At 42.6% G+C, this 22,125-nt stretch overlaps 1 protein-coding gene across 1 annotated transcript; it reads left to right on the top strand.

The window, feature by feature from the left end:
- The first annotated feature begins 19,763 nt into the window (after window positions 1–19,763).
- On the top strand, window positions 19,764–21,418 carry LOC6727524 (kunitz-type U19-barytoxin-Tl1a). The gene is made up of 2 exons (XM_002102868.4): window positions 19,764–20,182; window positions 20,972–21,418. The coding sequence occupies exons 1-2, from the start codon at window positions 20,032–20,034 to the stop codon at window positions 21,154–21,156; spliced, it is 336 nt and encodes a 111-aa protein (XP_002102904.1). The 5' UTR covers window positions 19,764–20,031; the 3' UTR covers window positions 21,157–21,418.
- Window positions 21,419–22,125: the final 707 nt, after the last annotated feature.

Raw genomic sequence — 22,125 nt, 5'->3', positions numbered from 1 at the left:
ATATAAAAAAGTATAATTCGATATTGGTAAAGATAAATATTAATATTTAAATTTACACTTCCCCTATATTTTTAATTCAATTTATTTGTGGTTCTAAGTTATTTATCTGAGCCATTCTATATTTTAAGTAAATGGTGCAACAATGTTTTGAGTTCGAATCCATGTTTTACATATTGTTAAACATTGAAAAGGAAATCCCATTGATTTACTTTTAAAGAATATTTATAATCCTTCTTGTTTGCCACAAATATTTCCTATTTGTTGCCAAAAGTTCGTAATCAATTCCGTGTCGACATATGCTGCTGCCCAACTGGTCACAAAGAGCTGTCTTTGCTATTTTATTTATTTTTTATTATTATTTTTTTTTTTGGTTTTTGTTTGGGAGCGAGCACAGACAAGCTGAAACTAATTTCGAATCCATTTACATAAACTGACATCTGTGAGAGTTTTGCATGACCATCCGCTGGCCGGGAGCAGTTTTCAAGGCCAACGCCCCGCCCAGTCAAATATTTGCATTCTGCTCTTCTTTTTTGTAACTCTTCCATAACAATCGGGCCAAAACTATTGCATGGGAAATGGCATGGTGGGCATGCGACGAGTGCATTGTAAAACATGCGGAATTACAAGCGGCAACATTAAATGCAACATGTTCAGCTGTCGCCTCACTAAGGGTGGGCGCAAAGTGGGCATGGCCACTGGTCGGTGCAACCAGTGTAAAGAGCCAACGCCATCACCATTGCCATTAGACACGGTCATAAACCAGGCCAGAGATTAGTGGGTTGCATCATCGTCATCGCCGGCAATTGATTTTCAATCAGCGGCGACCTTGATGCCGTGCTGCAATGGAAAACCTGGGATTGGGATTGCGCCAGACGGACTGGGATTGCCTTGCTGGTTGACTGCCGCCCTCCTCGGTTGGCACTCAAGCCTCATTTGGCCCAGGTCACTTTAATCAGCTGCAAAAGCTTTCAGACGGTCAGTCCATTCCTCGAGCTGGGATCTCCGTGCTCAGGGCGAAGTTGCATCTGAAAGTTGGGGCCAAATGGCGAATGGCAAATGGCAATCAAATCTTTGGCCACATTACGAACATTGCAAATTATTTGTTGGCCTTTTTGGGGGGGATGGTGGTGGAATGTTCGGACCCCTCAGACCAACGGAGGCCCTTTGTGGAATAAGCGCTGCGGAAATTGAATTTTCTAAATAACTGCAATGTTTGACGAGCTGCAATCGAGATTTGATGCCGAACCGTTTGGCAAATCAAACAAAAATGCAATCAAAGTTCGGAATTAATTGCATTTACTCGCTCAAACTATGCAATTGTATTGCAATCAGTCGAAGTGCATCCCACCCAGCGATTTCTGGCGCAGATCAAAGCCATTTGTGGCCATATCGCATAACGAATCTAGCACATCGTTACCGCCGTTCAGCTTGATCTAATGAACATCCTGTCGTCGATTAACCTCCTCCATTTTCCCAACCCTCCGGGGTCTTCGGAGCACCCCGAGGGTCAGCAGCCGGCATAACATTTGATTTTTTTTGGCCACCACCACCACTTCAGTTTGACTTTCGCTTCGTTTGGCTCTTTGGTTCGAGGAGGAGAAAGTTTTTCTTTTCGCACACATGCGAAACGTGATAAAACTTAATTGGGGCACACGGATATTTTGCTCCACTTTTTTTTCTTTAGAGAGCGTTGGCAGTGAAGAGGATCTGCCATCCAGGTGGGCGACTCCAAATGGACTTTTATGAGCTGTGCGGAGCAACAGAATTTGCTGTTTATTGGCTTTCATTATGGCTGCGCTGAAAGCCACAAAAGCTGCAGCTGCAGGCGGCAAGCCGCATTTAATTAATGGAGGCAAGGGGACTTTCCAGCTCAATGGAACTCGACCAAAATAACTGCCATCCACAGTCCAGGGACCAGGCCATTATGTAAAAGTGTGTGCCGCAGGCAAAACTTTTGGCCATTTGCCGCTCTAAGAATGCACAGCCTTACACACAGAACAAATATGGATACATTTACGATTTTAACAGATAATTGCTCTTAACTTGAGTTAAGCTGAAATTTTTAATATAAATCTATTTACCTTCGATTATCTATAGTATTTTCTATAGTACTTTTCTTGCCTTAAATGATGGAGTAGAAATATTTGTTTTTTCCTGTGAATGCTCTGCCACAAAAAGCCACTTTTGCCATCTCTCCAGAGAAGTTAAGTGCCCCAAATTGCTTACAAATTCACTTTATGCCAAAACGCGCAAAAGTATTCCTGTTCCATTTAGTACTAGTTGGCATTGTTGCACCTGCTGCGCCCGAGGCAAAAATTTCCACTCCGAGAGCGGCTGTGGAAATCGCCTTTCATTTGATTTAAATTGCATATTTAATTAAGCTCAATTGGACTGCATTGCAAACATACGAATTATTGCATAGACAACTTAATTAGCGACACTCGAATTTGGGCATCGCATTCGGAATGCGAGTTTGAATTTCAATTAAATTTCAATGAAATCCGCACGATTGCGATGGCAAAAAAAAATACAAAATAAAAAAGAAGAAGCCAACCCAACTCAAGCGCATCTGCACAATCTGACACCTGTCGCAATTCCAGATATCAGATGGTCCAAAGGCCATGGGACGAGATGGGTCCACCACTTCCAGACTAAATTCAGTCGGACCCGATAGCATCTCCCGGCGGCATCTCCTCCCATGATGGACGATACCGAAATCTGTTTTACATATCGCAGCAATTATTTCAACCTTTTCGCCTTTATTTATTGCCGTTTATAAATACTTGTTTTTGGAAACGAACGAAATGGTCGCAATACACGTGAAATAATTGCTAAATGGTTTTTAAAGCAACTTAATTAGTTGTGTATCTTATTTATCGTATATTATCCTAACTTATTTTGAGACTTTAGTAAGTCTAGCTTGCTATTATGTTTTATTAAGAGATTTATGTAAATATTTAATAAATAATTGAATAAAGCTCATAAATCTTTTAAATAAAACATATTCACTTTCAAATTTCTGAACGTTGGTTTATTTAGCTACTCATTAATCAATAGATCTAGTTCTTCTAGTTCTTCAACAAAAGTAAATAAATATTTCGCAAATCCATTAAATTCCATTGCGTAAAAGGTGCATTTAGATTTGTCAAATGGCTCGCATTGCAGCCAAAAAAATCCTGGAATATCCGGGCATCAAGTAATTGAAAAGTGCACTGTCAAAGTGAAAGTGAAAGTGAAAGTGAATCGGTCGCTCTAAGGCGCTATTGGCTTAAGGAGCTTTTCCTTTTGCGTTTGAAATCGAACCCCAACCCCTGTACATACTCTCACACTCGCACTCAAAGCGATAACGTAATGTAACGCAATTTGTGCCAATAAATCAAATTGTCGGCCAGCCCCCAAGACGGGCAAATAAACTCGATCGAGTCTGGAGACTCAAGACGATTTCATTGCGTAGCCGACAACAAATGAAATCAAAGTTGGGCGAGTAGTCAAATGGGAATCAGTGGCGCAGAGGCATTTGTATTGATGATGCCGGAGCACTGCAGATAAACTAAATCAACGAAAATTGGCTTACGAGTCTAAGATTTTGAGTTATTGCCATGACGGCGCACGCGGCGTATGCGCAACATATCATTTGTGGGCCACGGCGTGCGCTCCATTAGCGTAATCCCACTCGCAGGCCAAATCCCCACTCAGCCAGCGATATCCATTAGCATTCAGGTCAATGCAGGTCCCAGCCTTATTAGGGCGTGGCAATGGGCAAATGGGTGGGTGGACCCACGCCCCCATTAATTCGCCAAGCAGTTAAATATTCAAACTAGAAGGCTGAGCAATAAGGTGGAATTGTGCAAAGGTGACTCTTGATTTTGGCACAGGCAAACTTCTTTCTGTGTGTCTGCCAAGTCATGAAAAATGAGAAACGACTGACATTTTCTGCATTTCTCAGCGAGAATCTGTGACATCTGCGACAGCGCAGGGAACATAATTGACAAGCCCCATTGCAAGCTCATAAAAATTTGCAAAGTTATTTGTCGCTAGCGCGAAATTTCCCACCCCTTCAGCTTGGCTCTGCTGAAAAACTTTTCACCAACACCCACCCATCCATCCAACTCATCCACCTCATCCCATCGACATCGGGCCGTCTTCGAGGCCAAGTCATAGTTCTTGGGCAAAAGTTTCGCCTCTGACGCAGAGGGCTTCCGACTTCGTAGATGATGCACATGTGCGTTTTATCTGCCGAGCCGCATTCAGGGGCTTATGCTTTTGATAGCTGAAGTTGCCTTCCTGTCTGTTTGCCCAGGAAATAAATGTCAGACGCAGACGCACTTCTGCTGAATAGAATGTAGAGGACGCAAAAAGTTAAGGGATCCGTTTCGAGCACTTGAAGTTACACATCTGCATTGGCCTGGCCAACGCCAGTGCCATTCTAATTAAAGAAAAGCTGAAAGGGCGCGACAGCAGGTAGAGATATTAAAAGCATAAATATAAAAAAATAATTTATAATTTTTTAAGTCTTAAATTAGTTTTTTAACTCTCAGTAAAGCCATGGCAAATATGAAAGCCCTTCTGATTCTAATTAGAGAGCTCAGATTCATTCCAATCCTAAGACGATTTGCCCACAATCTTAACACTGTGTTACTAGGGAAATTATCAAAAATTGGGTTAAATACATACAAGGGCGTTATAATCGCGGGGGGGTTGGTGTGTGCGTTGTTGGCATGGCAGGCGTATTGGAGTCAAGGCTAAATTAAACGTGAACGTTTTGTTAAGTGCTCTTGGATAAACACACATGTATGCTATACCCCTTCATCCCTTCAGACTCCCAACCACCCATGGCACACATATATACGTATAGCTGTGTGCTATCGAAGCATTTGCAACTGTGATAATTACTAAACCACGTCGACCCACCAAGAGTGCTGAAATGGAGTGGTGCCAGCGGCAGTGGCAGTTGTAGTGCCACACTATGTCTGCTGCTCCTTCGACCCATTTCCCATTCGCCCGCACTGCAGATTTCCGCTTCTAATGGATTTTTATGCCCGGGATTGGCGGAGGTCAACGTGCCGCCATTTAATCTACACTCAATATGATTTTACCGCACAGCAGGAAGAATTCTGCGAGGGTCGCTAATGCCAACATATTGTATATGTACACTGATAAAAGAGTGGAGATCTTATACCCATATTTCATATTATTCAAATTGTAATCTATCTTTTATTCACTATTACTTTCAATGATATGTGGCATATCCAGTTTGATTTCTTCTATTAATCCTCATATTTTTTCTTTATCCCATTAGCTACTCTATTTTCTCTCTGTGCACTGCTATGTGCATGTCCGTATTTATATGCCATAATCAGCATTATATGCCCGTCATGTTGTTCTCTCGCTTTTTCGCCATGCCATTGTAGTGCTAATGATGATGAAGTTGTCCTTAAATGCCCGGCCAACTCAGCCAGATCCAGATGCTGCGGCGGCATTTGGCACTTGCCACTTGGAGCGGGAACTTGGACCAGGATTTGGGGGCAGGACTCACTTGGCATGCTGGTCAGCCGGCGCTTGTACACTTGTAATGAAAAGTAATTTGGGCCATATTCGCTTGATTGTGCGTATTTTGTTTGTGGACTCAATTCAGAATCCGAATTCGTCGTGGGGGCGGACAAAGGCGTTTCCAAGTAATAATTGCGTACAAAATTAATGAACGTGCTTTTGCGTGGAAAATTTGATTAAAGTGCTCATTAATTCCAATTGTCGGGCAATTTGCCGGGGCCAAAGATGAAGCTTAACCGTGTGAGGATTCCTCCAATCGAAAGTCAAGTATTTAGGCATTCATTGCGTTCCTAATTGTGTATTCAGAGCCAAAGGCTTGGGCATTTAATTGAATATCTACAAACTTGGCCTAAACTCGATTATTATTTTATAGCCGCAAGGCCAGAGATGCTGGTGCCAGTGACTCAAAAATTGCCAATGCATTATGCAATTCGATTTGCATGTTTCTGATTGCCTGGCAAAAGCACAGAGAGCCTCACACAAACACACACAGTCGCAGCCTTGTAATTGAAATTGATAGCAGCAAAATGAAATTTGTGACATTTATGTTGATAAATTGTGTTTGTGACAACAGCCTGAAACTGAAACGGCAGCAAATAAATGCGAAATTTCAACTGTCCAAGCACAAACAAAATAATGCAACGCAAGCAAATACTCAAGAAAATGTCAAAAAGTGAAGCTGCAAACACGAAAGCCCCCAACTCCCCAAAAATCCCACCCGCAATTCGATGGCCAATATTTGAGGCTTCTTGTCTCTCGTATGTTCAACAAGCAATATCGCACAATAAATCCAAAACTAAAATACACACCCAGGACCCATTCAATGGCTCTATGTCGTGCAAAAATCAAACATTTCTCCAGCTTCATTGCCCCACGGCGAGCAACAGTCGGTTATAGTTTATATTTCGGGCTGGGCTAGGGATTCTGGTCCGGATCCGGATTCTTCACCCAGTGCAAGTCTGGGTCGGGTTGAGTGGGTATTGAGCAGGCCGAGAGGCTCATTATTATGCATGAAGCCAGGGACGGCTGTCTAGCACCTGCAGGACAAAGCATTCGGCACACACACACACAGAGGTATACCCTACCACCCGGTTGCCCACCTGGTGCTCCTTATATGGGGTATGTGTACCTGCCAGTGGAACGGAAATTTGCGCTGACATGAAAACCTCGTAACCGGCGCTCTTCTATAACGCAACATCCGTCGTCGTCATCGCCAGTCGTTCACCTCACAAGTTTAAGTGGGCTGCGGCAGCCTTTGATTCGGGTTCTGATCCACTATCTGCCGGTGGTGCACTGAAAAAAAAAATTGCATACAATATGAAAATGAGGGTAAATGATTTTAAGTAACAGAAATGTGGTATAGATGCGTATACCTCATATTAATAATTTATTTAATAAAATACAACTATTTTGCACAAGTATTTCTTATTTAAAGATTCTCAATCTTAAAGTATATAAGTTAAGTATTAACAAATTATTCTTTAAGTGTACAGAAGCCGGCGAACTAGTTGGTATTCAATGCAGCATCCGGAACTTGATGGAATTGACTTTTGTGTCCGAGAGGGAGAAGCCGCGAATGCGTGGCGTTGAATTTGTCCCGGCAGCGTCATTAAATCAAATTGAAACCCTTTTTCGGGCCAAAATAGGACTTGAGACTTTTGATTGCTTCGTTCTGAGGTGGTTTTACAAAACTATTAAGGGTTTCCCCCCATTTCCGTTGGGATATGCAAACTAAATGGGAAATCAGTTTTCCTGTGGGCGTGCCAGGTATCAATCTTTGGGGCATGGATAACATTAATCACACTTAAGATGGATTTCCCGGCCTAATGAGCCGTACTACTCACTCAGAGATTCAGCTGGTTGCGGTTGTCCACATAAATTGGTTTTACCCTTGACAAATGTAAAATCACGGGATGTCGGCCTTATAATCTTTGTCTATATAAAATCTAGTTTACTTTATTTAAATCCGATTCCTTCAGCCAATGGCAAATAATTGGTTTAGGAATATGTCCATCTAGTTGTATATAAAGAAAAGTAAGTAATCTTATTTGTAATATACACAGGTTATTTTTCAAACAATATCCAAGTCGCAATGGCGCCCATCTAAAGTGAAAACATTTCTGATTTGAAACAATTTGGTTATCAAATTGCACAGATATATAAAGGTACTAAATGGAACGTTTACTTTGTGGTCAGTTGGGAATTTCCAACTCCATATCTCCACGCCTCCGTTTCCCCTTCATGGCTGCCATATTTGCACAATAATTTTGTGGACCGGAAAATATTTGTTCACACATCCGGTTTCGAATGTGTGCATTTTAATGTGGGTAGCCAAATGTGTTTAGAACACCTCTGCTGCCCCATTAGCATATTATGGCTTATTCACGCACGAGTTTTCCCTAATCGAAAGCGCAAAACATTCGGACCCCTTTATCGAGTTGATTAGCGCAAATGCTCTGACAGCGAGTTTATTTAAATTGTTTCTGTAACTGGCTTGGGGTGCAAAATGGTATTGTGTAGGGATCTAAAAGCTTATTTGAATATTTAAATAAATGGCAAAATGTTAAATTAAGTTTAAGTAGGGATGCTTTGTTATAAGTACGAAGTTTTAAAATCCTTCGGGAATTGTTTGCTATCTTCATCATTATAGACGTTGGTCAAAAATGTAATATTTCTACTGTCCAAAACCGAGAAAAAGTCCAAAAGTATATTCGAAAGTGCACGTTGGTGTGCCAGTAATATTAAAATCCCAGTGATACCTAGACATTTTCCACAGCAACACCCCGGCAGGAAACAAGCCAAATCCTCTGCCAGCTGATGTCCTGTTCCCCGCTGGCAAAACTGTCCACTCCAGTCCAGTCCAACCAAAAAAAATTACAAAAAATAAAAAAATGTAAACCAGTAGAATGCATAACAAACTGTATGGGTAAAGTTTGCCAGGGAAATTATTTTTGGTGAGCAGCGGACACTGGCAGCAACTTCAAAGTTAGCGGCAAAGGGAATAACTTGCATATATTTGATTGTTTTTGCTATCCCGCAATGGAGGTATGAAGGTATAGAAAACTTCAAAAAAGGCAAACAAAATAAATTTAATAAATTCGCTTAGGGACTTAAAACTTGGAATTGGAAATGGCCATCGTGGTGGCCATCGAACCAAGTTTTGATTGCCTTTTGATTAGAAAAGGGGGCGGCGAAAGGATTTACATAACTCAGAGCAATGAAGCCGCACAGCTGACTGCGCTAAGTACTTTAATTGAATCGAGCTGAAGCGCCATAATCTGACCGAGAAATCTCTCTGAACGAATGGAGAATGCCTTATAAATTCCTAATGCCTTCCGAAAGCAACATCTTGGTTTTGTTATCGGTTTAGTGGCCTTTGCTGGCCATAAGAAGCAGCAGTTTAAGTGAAAGCTGACTCAGTAACGACTCTGGCCACACCTACACCAAGCAAAACTTTCTCCACCGCTTGGAAAACAATGCGACAGAAGCGGAAAAGCGGAAATTGCTTGGCTCGAATTGGTGAAATGCAACTTAGAATGCAAGCTAGCCCGTCTGATTGGGAATGGGAATGGCGGAGTTTCGCCATTGCCGACCACAATTCAAGTCCCATTTAGTGTCGCTCTTATTCCAGTTTATGTGATTGTGAAACGCAAAGCGAATGCCCCCAGATTTGAGCCGTGAAAAAGCGCTGGAAAAGCGAAGGAAATCGCGCTCAGGGACGAAGATGCCGAGGTTCGTGGCCCTCGGGCTAGATAAGCCAGTCAGTCCGACGGACAGACAAAAAGACTGGCAGCCTGATATGTTCGAATCATTAAGCGGCTTTTTGCCGAGCTTCTTCAGTGCTCAGTGCTCATTAAAGCTAAGCCCAAAGCTAAACAACAAAGCAAAGCCAGTCCTTCGCATTTCTTGTATACATATTAATCATACGCACTGTTGCCAGGCGACTGGCGGTGTGCGGGGTGGGCCAGAAAGTTTTCAGTTGTTTTTTGCCGCTTTCGGCTCAATCAGGGACCGACCGGCAACCCTTTCAGCCCGAGACCATTCAAGCACAATTATCAAAAAGTTTTACCAACAGCCGGGTATAAACTTCTTAGCCCAGTTTTTCCCCCCTCCAAACCCAACAAATCTTGGGGAATGAAAACAAAGCGCATTTTAATGCGAAAGACTTACAGCAAGTTCTGCAGGCCGATTAAGCGATTAATAAGCTTGTCAATTTGCAATTGTTGCCAGCAGTTGGCGTCTGAATTATGAACTGGCCGCCGGAGCTGTTTTCGTTTCACACACTTTATTGAAATTGGTCGGCTCGAAGACATTGGGCAAGGCAATAAGGCGCCAAGCTTTGGCCCCCACACCCCCAGATGAGTATAGTTCGCACTAGCCGACAGTAAACACCTGCAGTATTCGAATTTCTGAGTTTCTGGTGGGGAAACAGGCACAGATTGGCCAACTCAGCCGGCAGGCAAGTGAGCAGCCAACTCTCGAGGGCCTCTTCAAACACACTCGCACATCCAGACAGACAAACAAGCACACAAACACGAACACAAACGCAAACACAAGCCATCCTGGCCCACAAGTATTTGCCCATGTATCTGTATCTGTATCTGTGAGCCGGCATTAGACTAACCAGTAATAGTTTCTGCTAGGGTATTTTGCGTGCTCAACTCGCAACAACTTCTTCCTCTTCTGCTTACCTGGCTACACATTTTTTATGAGCGCCTGGAGAGCAATTACTAAAGATTCAGCTTTCCTTGCAATAAAAATTTAAGATGCTAACCAGGCAGGATGCGCCTTCTCTTCTGGACAGGAGGCCAAAATGTGGCAGACAGCCGGCCAGTTGGAGGGACTATAGCAAATTGTTGGCTAAATGCAAATATTACACCTGGGCGTACCATTCTTCTTCGTGCTTCTTCTTTCCCAGGGTCTTGTTTTCTTCCGGAAAGACCGAAAGGAAAACACTTCTCGGTTAGGTTCTTAAAGAGTAGCTTTAAGCATCTCTTGTTGGTCACTTTGCTAACCAACAGTTTGCTGAAAAGTGTCTTCTGCTTGAATAGTGAGGCAAGTTGGAAGTAGTTGCACTTCAAAAAGGGTGCTCTTACTCCTATGTAACCACAAGCTTATGATATGAAGAAGACTGCCAGACAACAGGGCTATATAATCATATAGAATTTTGTTGAAAAGGACGCATTTTAGGCAATGAGTTTAAAGCAATCTTTATTCTTTGACACATATAATGAAGCTCAGAGAAAGATGTTATGATCTAGCAAGTGATTTAAGTTAAATATTTAACTGCAAGTGCCTTTTATGTAAATTATATATATAGATATAAGGATTTTCTCCAAGTGCATTTCAATGCTGATAAATGATTGTGTGTCTATGGAGCTTAGTATTTGCATTCGCCGTCCGATGTGCTTGTGAGTGGCTTTTACGAGACCGCCTGCCACTGTCAAGCCAACATGCAAGCCAAGAGCAGGAGCAGTTAGCTGGCAACCAGGATCTAGGAGCCATCTGTAGGTCGTGGCCCTGCCAACGGCCATTGGCAGAGGCTAAGGCAGGGGCAAATCTACATTTTCCCAGCCGCAACAGGCGCACTTTAGCCCACACTCCACGGGATTGAGCACACTCACACCCGGTGGAGAAATGCCAGGCACACGTAGACGTTGAATAAAGTAACTTTTTTATTGCGTCTTCATCTACATACATACTAGATGCGAGTATAAAAGCCACCGCAGAAAACTTTTCCCCCAGAATTGTTATTCAAAGTGGCAGGCCAACCACAAAATCCGAAAAGTAAAAGGCATATCAGGTGAAAGAGAAGAGGCGGCTCTGAATGGAAATGGCAACGCACCAAATTGAAATACAAATAATGAGCTGGCAAAACAAAAATCATGCCCAGTCCATCATCAAATCGATGTCGAGAGGAAATGTAAGCTGGCAGTTTAGAAATATGAAATATTACCCTCAGGCCAAAGTCCTTTTCGGTTCTGCCAAAAGTGAAGTAAGAAACTGGCGGAATGGTTGGGCCGGTCTATTGACTGCCTTTGGTGATCCATCAAATTTGGTCTGGCCCAACCTGATTTCCATTAAAGAAGCTGTTGTTGCCGCAAGTTTTCCATTGATGCGCATATTCTTGCCTCTTAAGAATCCAAAATATTCCGTGACGGGGCCATATGCGCCGGTATGCGAATAATAGGATGGGCAAGGATTTTCCCCGACTCTCTGTACATTTTTCTTCTTTTTTTTCAGTTTGAGGAAAACTGACGCCATAAAATTGGCACATAAAAGTGGAAAAGGTTTCCCCCTTTTTGCCTTTTGGCTGTTTTGTGCCAGCCAAATGTACTCTAATTAAATTGAATTGCTTTCTGCTTTTTCGCTGCAAACTTTTTAATGCAACATTTGAGTTTAGTTTTACGTGCGCTCCATTGAAGCTGAAAAATGTAGCCCACGTTTAGATTTTATGGCCGCTTCCCGCTGCCCCACTCCCTTTGCAAACTTTTCTCCCTCCTCCGGCCACCGTGCACTTTGTATGCACTTGAGTGGCTGCCATGTCTGACCCACTTAGTGGCAGCCAAATTGACCAGTCCAAGACAGAGGACTGTGCAGGGAGCACATGGCGAAATGGCAACAGCAAATACGGCTTACAGACTGAGGTGGAATTAAGAATGAGCTGATTAAACCCAAGTCTGGCAGACAGTTTGGCCTGATTAGGATTGAGTTAAATGTAAAGTAAACAAGGCTTGAGTCCAGCTCATTTCAGAGTCCAATTAAACTTAAATTAATTTGGCCAGCCAGCTGCCAGGCCATCAATATTTGCACACATTGATTGAGTTAACACTTCTTGGCCAAGTTGCAAAATTGGCGTATACTCTTGGCTTGAGTGGTCTGACTGGGCCAACTTGGCTGGGATTTTCCGCACATTGGACACAGGCCAAGGAATCATCGCAGGGCTAGAAAATAAACTCATAATTGCCTGAACTTTCGGCTTGGGAGATAAGAAGCCAAGGAGCAAGGGATAAGGATAATGGAGCGTTGAAAGGGGACACAGCAAACTTTCACATTAGTAATTAATAAAGCTGCTGGGATGTGATGGGAAAAAGTTTTTGCCTCTGATAATTTTGATGTAGCATAGCTTGTGAAGCTCATGTAAATTAAATTACAAGCGGGCAGGCCAGCGGAAGAACACACACCCCACATTCACATGCGCATCGCATCGGATTGAATGGCAAGTGGAAAATGGGAAGTGGAAAGTGGGAAATGGGAAATTGAAACGAAGAAAATTATAATGAGTTCCGTTCTTTCTCGCCAGCGAGAAGCGTCAAGTTTATTTCGGACGGGCAGCGCATCCCGGGCTGCTGCATCGACTTCGCTGCCCTATCCGACTACCCGACTCTAGCCATCAGGATATCTGTCGGTTGAGCTGTCGCCATGATGTTAATTGCATGTACGAGTGCGCTTTCCCGATGCGCTTTCCCGCTTCTGCGAGACTACGAATTGGTATCGACATACACACAATTTGCATAATTGAAGTGAGCGAGAAATTGCAGCGCATGTAAAATGAGAATTTTCCCTTTTAAGCGAAAAACATCATTTTCATACAGAATGCAAGGATGTTGTGTGTGGGTGTTATGTTAATGCTGTTGTTGTTATCCTCGCACAAAGACAGTCAGCAATTGCATCCGCATACGCATACGCATTCGCATTCAGAGTCCTGCAAATCACAAGGTAGCAGCAATGGATGGATGTCATGGATTGCTGGTTAAATTGATTTTCTGCACTCGGAGCTGAGTTGAGCTGGCATTGCGTTAATAACCAAATTATCCGTAAACAATATTAACAGACAGCAGTTTGTGCGAATTCCGCACGAGAATCCCTGCTCCCCTGGACATCGACGCATCTTATAGCTATTTTAATTAATTCCAGGCAACCGCAAGGCAATCAACTTGCGGTCAGGCGATGGAGTTTTCCACCATCAAATATTGATGGGGAAAACTCTGTCTTCGGCAGCGACCAAGCGTAAGCAGCTCAATTTCAAGCAGCTAGTTAAATATTTCACACTCCAGGGGTCACCCATGGGAGGGATTGCAGGGAGGGGTAGGGTTGCGGCATAGCCGGAAAATCGGGGTGGTGGATGGAAAACTGTTGTATTGTTGTTCGGGCGCTGTTGTGTGTATGCTTTTATTGCAGTTTGGCAAACTTTTATCCCATCAAATATTAACAAGTTTTGGATATTTGCATATCTCACATCTAACAACAGCACGGAGAGATGCTTCCGGCCTGTGAACACTGTGAGAAAAGCTAACATCCTTCGAAAATGCATGCATTTAAGTACATTCTATTTAAGTTATAGTAGTAAGATTCTTAACTTCAAATAAATGCAGTTTTAAAAGGAAAAAAAAAGCAGCAAATGAAAGTATAACTCACTTAACTTAACTTAGTCATATCCAAAAGTATAAAATTTAAGTAAAAGTGATTTTCCTTGTGAACCTTTTCCCTTTCTTACCCCTCTACTATCGCACTACTATGCGACAATAAGACATGCGCATTAGTGTAAATTTGTGGCAATGCTTTTACGCCACTTTAGCGACCAATTCGATTGAAAGTTTCGAGCCAGTTGCTTCGGCAGGCAAATGGAGACAAGTTCTGCAGCATTTTCTGGCCAGCAATTTGTCGATTATAATTTGATACTGATTGCCGCGGCGCACGGGGCGTATGCGCAACGTGTCGCTGTGTAACTGGCGTGTGTCCTCTGTCTGCGGTTGCAACTGTGCCGCATTCATTGCTAGTTGCTGCGCGACATTAAGTGGCGCATTATGCACACTGAATGGGCGCGGTCATGGTTCTGGCCACATAAATCACTTGCAGGCAAACAAGCGCGCAACTTGGTTGCATTAAATTTGCATAACTTTCCGCTGTTGCTTCGAACGGCTCACTCACTCGGTGGGGCATGCAGCTTGCGTTTAAAAACTTGAGCAACTTTTGCAGTATTCGCTAGTTGGTGGCCACCAAGAACGGGCATCTACTACATACAATGTACTATTAACGCTGACAAGCAACAAATGTTTGCGGAAATCTGGGGGAAATCTAAGGGAAATCTGGGGAAATGCACTTGCCATTAAGAACAGGCAGGGGAATACGAGCTTAATTTGAATTCTGCCACCCGCTTCTATTGGCAAACTTCAATAAATTACACCACCATTAATCCTGGCTGCCAGGCGAAAACGTGACGCGAGTTCTCCACTCAAAGGCAGGAAGCCAGCGATTCCTTAACCAAACGACTTCGATTTCCATGTGTGCTTGCGCTTGTCTGTTTGCGTTTTCAATTTACCCGCCACAATGAGGAAAATTGGAACGGGGACTCGCTCATTTCGTTTGCCAAACGGGTAAACAATTTTCCACACCAAAACGAATTTCGCAAATTGATAATCATCGGCGTTGGGAACGGCAGCGACGACGAGTACACACACATTGAAATTGCTGAAAAAGGAATTTCGGTTCGTGTCTAAAGCGGTTGAATCAGAAGCATTTCTGCTTCGAATGAATGAAAATGCAACAAAGTCGTTTAAATGGTCCTCTGAACCGGATGAATCGGAGCTGTCCTTGTTCAAAACCGCATCATCTGCATAATGAAATCCATTCGTTGATGGCAATGATAAGCAAGTAAAAACAAAGCAGCGGAAAATCGCATTAAAATTAATTATGCTTTTTCATTTCGTTTTCATTTCGAAAGTGCACACAGAAGATGGCGAAAAACATTAACATTTTCCTTTTTTTCCCAGCGTTTTTACTTACTATCTATTGTTGTGACAGCTGCAAAATGAATATCATAAATATCAAAGCTTTGTGCCGACCGCGTAAAAACTATGCCATAAATTCATTGACAAAACTGCGACTGGCCATCCGAGGAATTATGACATGAACTCAATTATGGAACACTGCTCAGCAGGTTAATAAAACGATGGCTGGCAGTAGAATAGGCGGCAATTAATGATAGAACGTGGCCGGGCATTAGCTCTAACTGCCATCAAAGCCAAAGCCAAGGCGCCATGCACGACTTGATCAAGAAATACAAGCGGAAATAACTACTCATTAAGCGCGATGGCCACGTAAACTGCCAACAGTCCATTGGGGGCTACGAAATGGCGTCAGGGAGTGGGCAGTTGGGAATTGGGAGCTACAAGCTGGAAGCTCGGATCTGGAATCTAGAAGTTGGCAGCTGCAGCTGCAGCAAAACTATAGACACGGAACGTTCGTGTGGTAATAGAAATCATTACAATAAAACCAAATGGGCCCGAAGCAACAGCCAAACGAGGAAATGGCCAAGAAGAGAAAGTCATTTGGCATTTGGCAGCTGGCTGCTGCTCTCAAGCCGCCGAGTCCGAATCCGCAGCTCCGGGATGAGCTGGCCAAAATAAGCGCAGACAAATGGCAGACACGTAGAAGGCATCACGGGCAGTCCAAGTCCAAGACCGAATCCTGCTCCGAGGTCAGGGCAGACAATCAAAATCCATTTGAGACGGAAATGAGCGAAATCAACAACGGCGTCGCTTATTCCTATGGCCGCCCTTTTGCAGATACTTTCATCGCTACACTTGAAGAAATATCTTCCAGTGAATTAGCTTTGAAAGCATATTTATTCGGAATGGATTCATCTCTATCTTCCTTGAAGCTGAATACCTTAACTACATGAAATACTTATTAACTTAAATAGAATAGAATACATTCCACTTCTAATTAAGGCCTAACAATGACTTACATAGCAATTGTTTATATTATTATTGTTATTAAAACAAAGTTTTGGTATACCTTGAAAAATTTATCAAAAAATACTGCCTTGCCATATTTAATTTTAAGTTGCTTAAAAAGTAATATTTTCACTTACACATTCATATATTTTATAGTATAACAAGTTTTTAAAGTCAACTGATAAATGTATTATATTAAATACTACAATTAATGTATAAATTATTTTTATAAGTGCACAAAATGACTTCGGCTGCAGCAGGTCGTGCCATAACTTCACATGAGAAGCCGCATTTTTGTGGCAGAGGCAGAATTATTTTTGGGAAATGTCAAGGCTCCTTGGTGGCTTTAAAATAATTACGATACACACAGAAGGCGACACCGAAAGAGACGGGCATAGTGGGAAGGAGAGAGACGGCGACAAGGAGTCCGTGTGGTTCGGTTTGGTTTAGTTTGGTGGATGGAGAAAGGGACAAGCTGAACGCTTCATCGCCTCCATTCGACTTGCTCGGCTGGCTCGACTCCGTTAAGCTTTTGAGCGCATTCCTCAGCTTCTTCGGCATGCAAGTGAAATATGTTTTGATATTAAATTATTGTCGGCACGCCCCAGCAGCCACAACACAACAACACACTCACTCCCAGACTCACACACACACACACACGCGCACACAACCCGATTATATGAGGCACGTGCAGTTCAGGACGCATAATAATTGCCGGTTGATAGCTCAGCAAGAGCCGTGCCCATTGGGAGGATGCGTATCCTTTCGCATCTCGGATCGCTTTCCTTTGCCGGAAAAGCAGGAAAAGCCGCAAGGCCACAAGCCGTTGCCGATATAAAAGCAGGAGCAGTAGCTGTAGCTGTATCTGTATCTGAGCATGAGCTTAGCTGGGACGTACGCTCCAACTGAATTCCGAAAAGCAAAACTGGAATTTTTATTGCAAATTGCGAAATTTTAACTAAAAAAACAGTGCACAGCCAGTAAAAACGATGAGCATAGTCCTTGCCCCATTGTTCGGGAAATGCCTCACAAAATGTTCAGTGTCACTGCAAGAAATTGCTACTCGTGCCACTGAAATCAATAGCACTGTGCAACAAGCCATTTGTTACAAGCCGTTTAATGAGTTCCCCAAAATGAGTGATGTAAAAATCGATTAAGTATATAAACTACTTAGGATATAGCATTTAAGTAATTAATCAAATTATATATTACATATTTTAAATATTTACATTAATTCATCCCTACTGCAGTTTTCCCTAGTTGTAGATTTGGTTTCCATGCACAAGATACTGAAAACTCTTCTTTTGATTGCGTAGCCTAGTGTAACTTTTACTCAGCACTTTTGTGCATTTCTTGTGCAATCCCACGGCGAAGATCAAAGTTGTAATTTGAATAATTTATTAGGGTTGAACTTCTTGCGCAGCGGTTAAGAAGTTGTCCAAAGCGCCTTAAAGGTAATAAACAAAACTCTTTCTTTCTGCTTATGATTCGCTGCCGAAAGAAAAATGGCGCAAGAGGAAAACCCGGAAGCAAATCATTGAAATGTTTCATTTCCTCAATTTGAGGTTGGCCAAAGTGAGGGGGAAATTCGTTCGCTTTTTTTCCCCAGACCAAAGAGAAATAAAGCGGATTCTGACAAAAAAAAAATAATTCCAAGGTAGCGCAAAGCGGAGGACTATGGCAACTGAACGATTTTGCTGGAAAGGGGATGAGCTGAGGGGGGATGGGGATGGCGGCAGGTGCATCAACAAAAGGTGAAATATATGCATAGAATATTCTCAGTATACGTGGTACGTCAGCGCTTATCACTCAATTTCCAACTGCAAATCACTTCGCCCACAGTCGCTTTCAATCGACAATATCCGTTTTTATATTTTCGGTCGGTTTTGTCCTTCGGCACGTTCAAGTGCAGCCATTAAATAACTTTTGCTCGAGTGCGTCCAAAAATGTTGTGGGAATTAAAGACGACAAATCACAGAATCGCCAAATTGGTCAAAACAAGTGGAAAATCACAAATTGTGGCCGAAACAGCCAAAACGTGGCCAAGAGCCCACGCTTTCCCCTCGCATTGTTTTTTAATTTTATCCGTTTTGATTTTACTTCTTTTTTTTGGGGCTGACATCCCGATCCCGATTGATTAGGAGGCCACATTTGAGTATTGATTTACTCGCCCTGATACATCACGTATACGCACTGCTGGCCAGGACTGAGAACCCTGCTACTGCGGCCCGCATCCGCTCGTCTTCCACTCGACTGGCCACCGAATACCTGATACCGTTTTTAGCTAAGACTTCCGATTTCTGTTTGGAGCACATCCTCTTTTCGAATTTCAGGCTTCCGTTTGCTGTAATTTTCATGATTTACCCATCACTGGGCACCTTCTTTCACCTTTGCAAAAATTGAGCAAATAAGGTTAAATTATACTTATTTATATAGTTAACTTTAATTATAATCATATATTTGTCGATAATATTTTAGTCGTTTTCCGTTATTCATATGTATCTATAGCCATAAGAAACCCAATGGGGCAAAAATAATACCATTGTGAGTTCTGGACTGGACATGCGACACTGGCTGGCGAATTCTCTTTGATGCGTCAGCTCGTAAAAAATATATACACAATTGTTTTCTAATTTTCTCCCGGCGAATCCAATACGCTTGATGGCCAAGGCGTTGGGTAACTTCTTTTATGCACGCAGCGCATTAAATTGAATTTTAAATGAAGATTGATTTTTGCGCCCGACCCGCCGCAATAGAAGCCGAGAGCAAATAAAAGCCGAGAGGGAAAAGTGGAAAAAGGCGAGTGTCCATGCCAAAGCCACTTGCCAAGAAACCAAAAATGAAATAAACCAAAGAATAAAAAAGGGGAGCCCAAAACAAATGCCGTCCATTGTAATTAGAGACAATGGAGGAGCCATCCCTTGTGACTGCAATGCGCGACCCTTTTCGCCTTTTAGCCTCCCAAAAAAAAGAAGAAAAAAAACAGCCCCACCTCGCGGTCCTCCTCTCTTATCTAAATTAATTCAAATGCCTGAAAGAAACACAAATAATTAAAATTAATTATGTGGAAAATATTCAATAAGTTGGAAATTATGCAAACGAGCGCAAAGTAAACGCCCCAAAGATAAAACTAAGTGCAATATCGCCCCTTTGTCGGACATTTGGGGAGCATCGAGCATTTTGTTGGCCAAAAATATCTTCTCATACTTAGCATTGATGGACACGGTCCGTTGGCCGATTGGCGGAACTGATAGACGGATGGCATGATGGCTGAATGGCTGGATGAATGACGGGATGAATGGATGGGTGCTGAGTTGGATACGCGTACTAGAAGATTGTCAAGCTGGCAGTACTCGAAAGCCCCACCGAATATTCGAAACTATCAGCCAAATGAGAACGAATACTTTGCGTTCGAGTTAGCAACAATTTCCGGCATTTCGTATATAAACTCAAGACCGAAAATGCGCCACATTCAGTGAGTTCGCATCGGTTCGTTTGGATTCGTTGGTCGGCGGCACGTTTTTGCCAACGAAAGTAGCGCAGATTACTTAAAAATACCAAAAACCGAAAAATTGGAACAGCCTCTGCCGGCGGCAGTTTCTCAGTTTCGGATATTTTCAAATATTCCGACTCTCCGATCCGGCATTCCGCGTTCGCATCTGGTGCGAGTACCACGAACAGCTGCTCCCGTTGCTGCTTCGATTCCCATCCTCATTCCGCTGTCGGTGGCCGCGCTAAAAACATGAAATTGAAAATCAATCTGGCGTTCCTCCGTGCGACACTCGTCGGTCTCCTGTCCATCATCCTCCTGACACAGACGGCGCATATCGAGGCCTTTGGAGGCGGAGGCGGCTCCTCAGGCAATGGGGCAGTGGTGGCGTGCAAAGAGCTGAGTAAGTGTCTAGGAATGCCGCTGAATATTTTCCAAAGAACTTGAAGAACTACCATGTTTGCGTGGAGATTAAAAGATTATCTCATCGGCAGAACATATAAAAAAGAATAAGATACAATATTTATTTACAAACAAACTTCTTTATCCAAACATATTAATACTTAATATTAATATTAATACAGAAACTGCAATAACCAGTTCAAAGCTTTGTTCTTTACTTTACTTAGCTTATCAACTTTAAAATATTAAGGCATAGTTCGATTTAGTTTGAAATATTAACGAATAGTAGATTTAATATTTAAATTAAAGTATACCTCATCAGTTTTTCAAATGTTAATAATACTTTGATTGTATTGTTTCAAAGTCTTCTTTCGAAGGAAGTCAATTAAAATCTTCCCAAACAATTTCGTTGGCTATCATTTTCGCCACGTAATAATAATTAAATTACAAAGTTTATTGAATATTGTAGGCAAATGGCAATTAGAGCACACGCTCTAAGAATGAAACAATTTGGTACTTGCCAAGTTTTGTCCACATGCTGTGTTTTTTCTTTTCTTTTTACCTTCTGGCCGGCCAAAGTCAATTTTGTCTGCGAAATTGTTCTATTTTTCCGCTTATGACTACAACGTGGCCAGGGAATTATGAAATATATTGTCGTCCGCCTCGAGCGCCGTATAAATAAACAAACGTAATTGCACTTAATGAGGCCAGTCGAGTCTGCCGACCGAATCGTGGACGCGAATGGAGCCTTTCCAGGCGGTGATTAACCAATGAATCCGCACATTTTCAGACAATGTCAACTGCTATGTGGGCCGCAACGAGGGCAACTTCTGCAGCAGGAAGGATCAGACCAAGGTCGTTACACGCTGGTACTTCGACAAGGGCGTCTGCAAGCCCTTCAACTACAAAGGATGCAATGGCAATCGCAACCGCTTCTGCTCGCAGGAAAGCTGCGATGCACGCTGCGGCGATTGATTGGCACCGGTGGATACATCGTACTATATAGATACATAGATACATCTTACCTAGGCGATAAGTTTGTACGCGTATGTTTAGCAAGTAGAGATCGTTTCACACTCGAAGAAAAGTAACGTTATTAACTAAATACTCAAACTTAAAACTCAATTACTTACAATTCATTCATTAAAATATGATTTTTTCACATCTCCCTCAACTTTTATTTTAAGAGTTAAATGCTTTTACTATTAATCTAAATAAAAATTAAATTTCCATAATATTTTCAAGTTCTCTTACACTGTTCGTTTAAACTCTAAGTGCTGGCACCAAACACTCAAGTGTTTAAGTGTTTTTACCTTTGATCACACGGATTTTGACTAAATGCCGCCCAAAAATAGACACCCAAATGTTGTAAGCTGTCAGCGGTGGATCGGCACTTTGTTCACTGTCAGGGCTGTATAAAAAGACGAAAAGAAGCTAAACAAAATGAAATAAAATGAAATAAAATAGAATAAAGAGGGCTTGCGGAAAAAATGCGCCAAATGTGCTACCTGTCAGTGGCATATCAAATGGCCCCCTGACATCGGACTGACATTGTCGCCAAGACATTGACTGCCACCCATTCCGCGGGCTCCTGGTGCCTCATCCTCATCGCTGCTGACGTACTCCACCCACTGCTGCGGCTGGACTTTGTCGAGGAAAGTGGGTTGCCACACCACATGCCCCATCCCCACCAGGTGGCCAGTGTTTTGCACATCAAAGAGCCGTCATCTTTATCCCTTTTTTGCTGCTATCGACTTACGGCTAATTAAAAAGATCCCTCGCACTCGCATCTTACCTGCGTTACCTGTTGACCAGTCCGGGCTATCTGGAACAGCATTAATTGCACTGCCGGCATATGTCCGTTTTGACAGGCCTTTGTTTTGGCCAGGCCGGCAGGCTGGGCGAAAATGGCTTGATTGCTGTGCACAAACAAATGCCAATCAA

Source organism: Drosophila simulans, chromosome 3R (genome assembly GCF_016746395.2).
Source record: "Drosophila simulans strain w501 chromosome 3R, Prin_Dsim_3.1, whole genome shotgun sequence".
Classification (NCBI taxonomy): Eukaryota; Metazoa; Arthropoda; class Insecta; order Diptera; family Drosophilidae; genus Drosophila; species Drosophila simulans.
The sequence above is the reverse complement of the archived record's forward strand: the minus strand, read 5'-3'. Positions and strand labels throughout refer to the sequence as shown.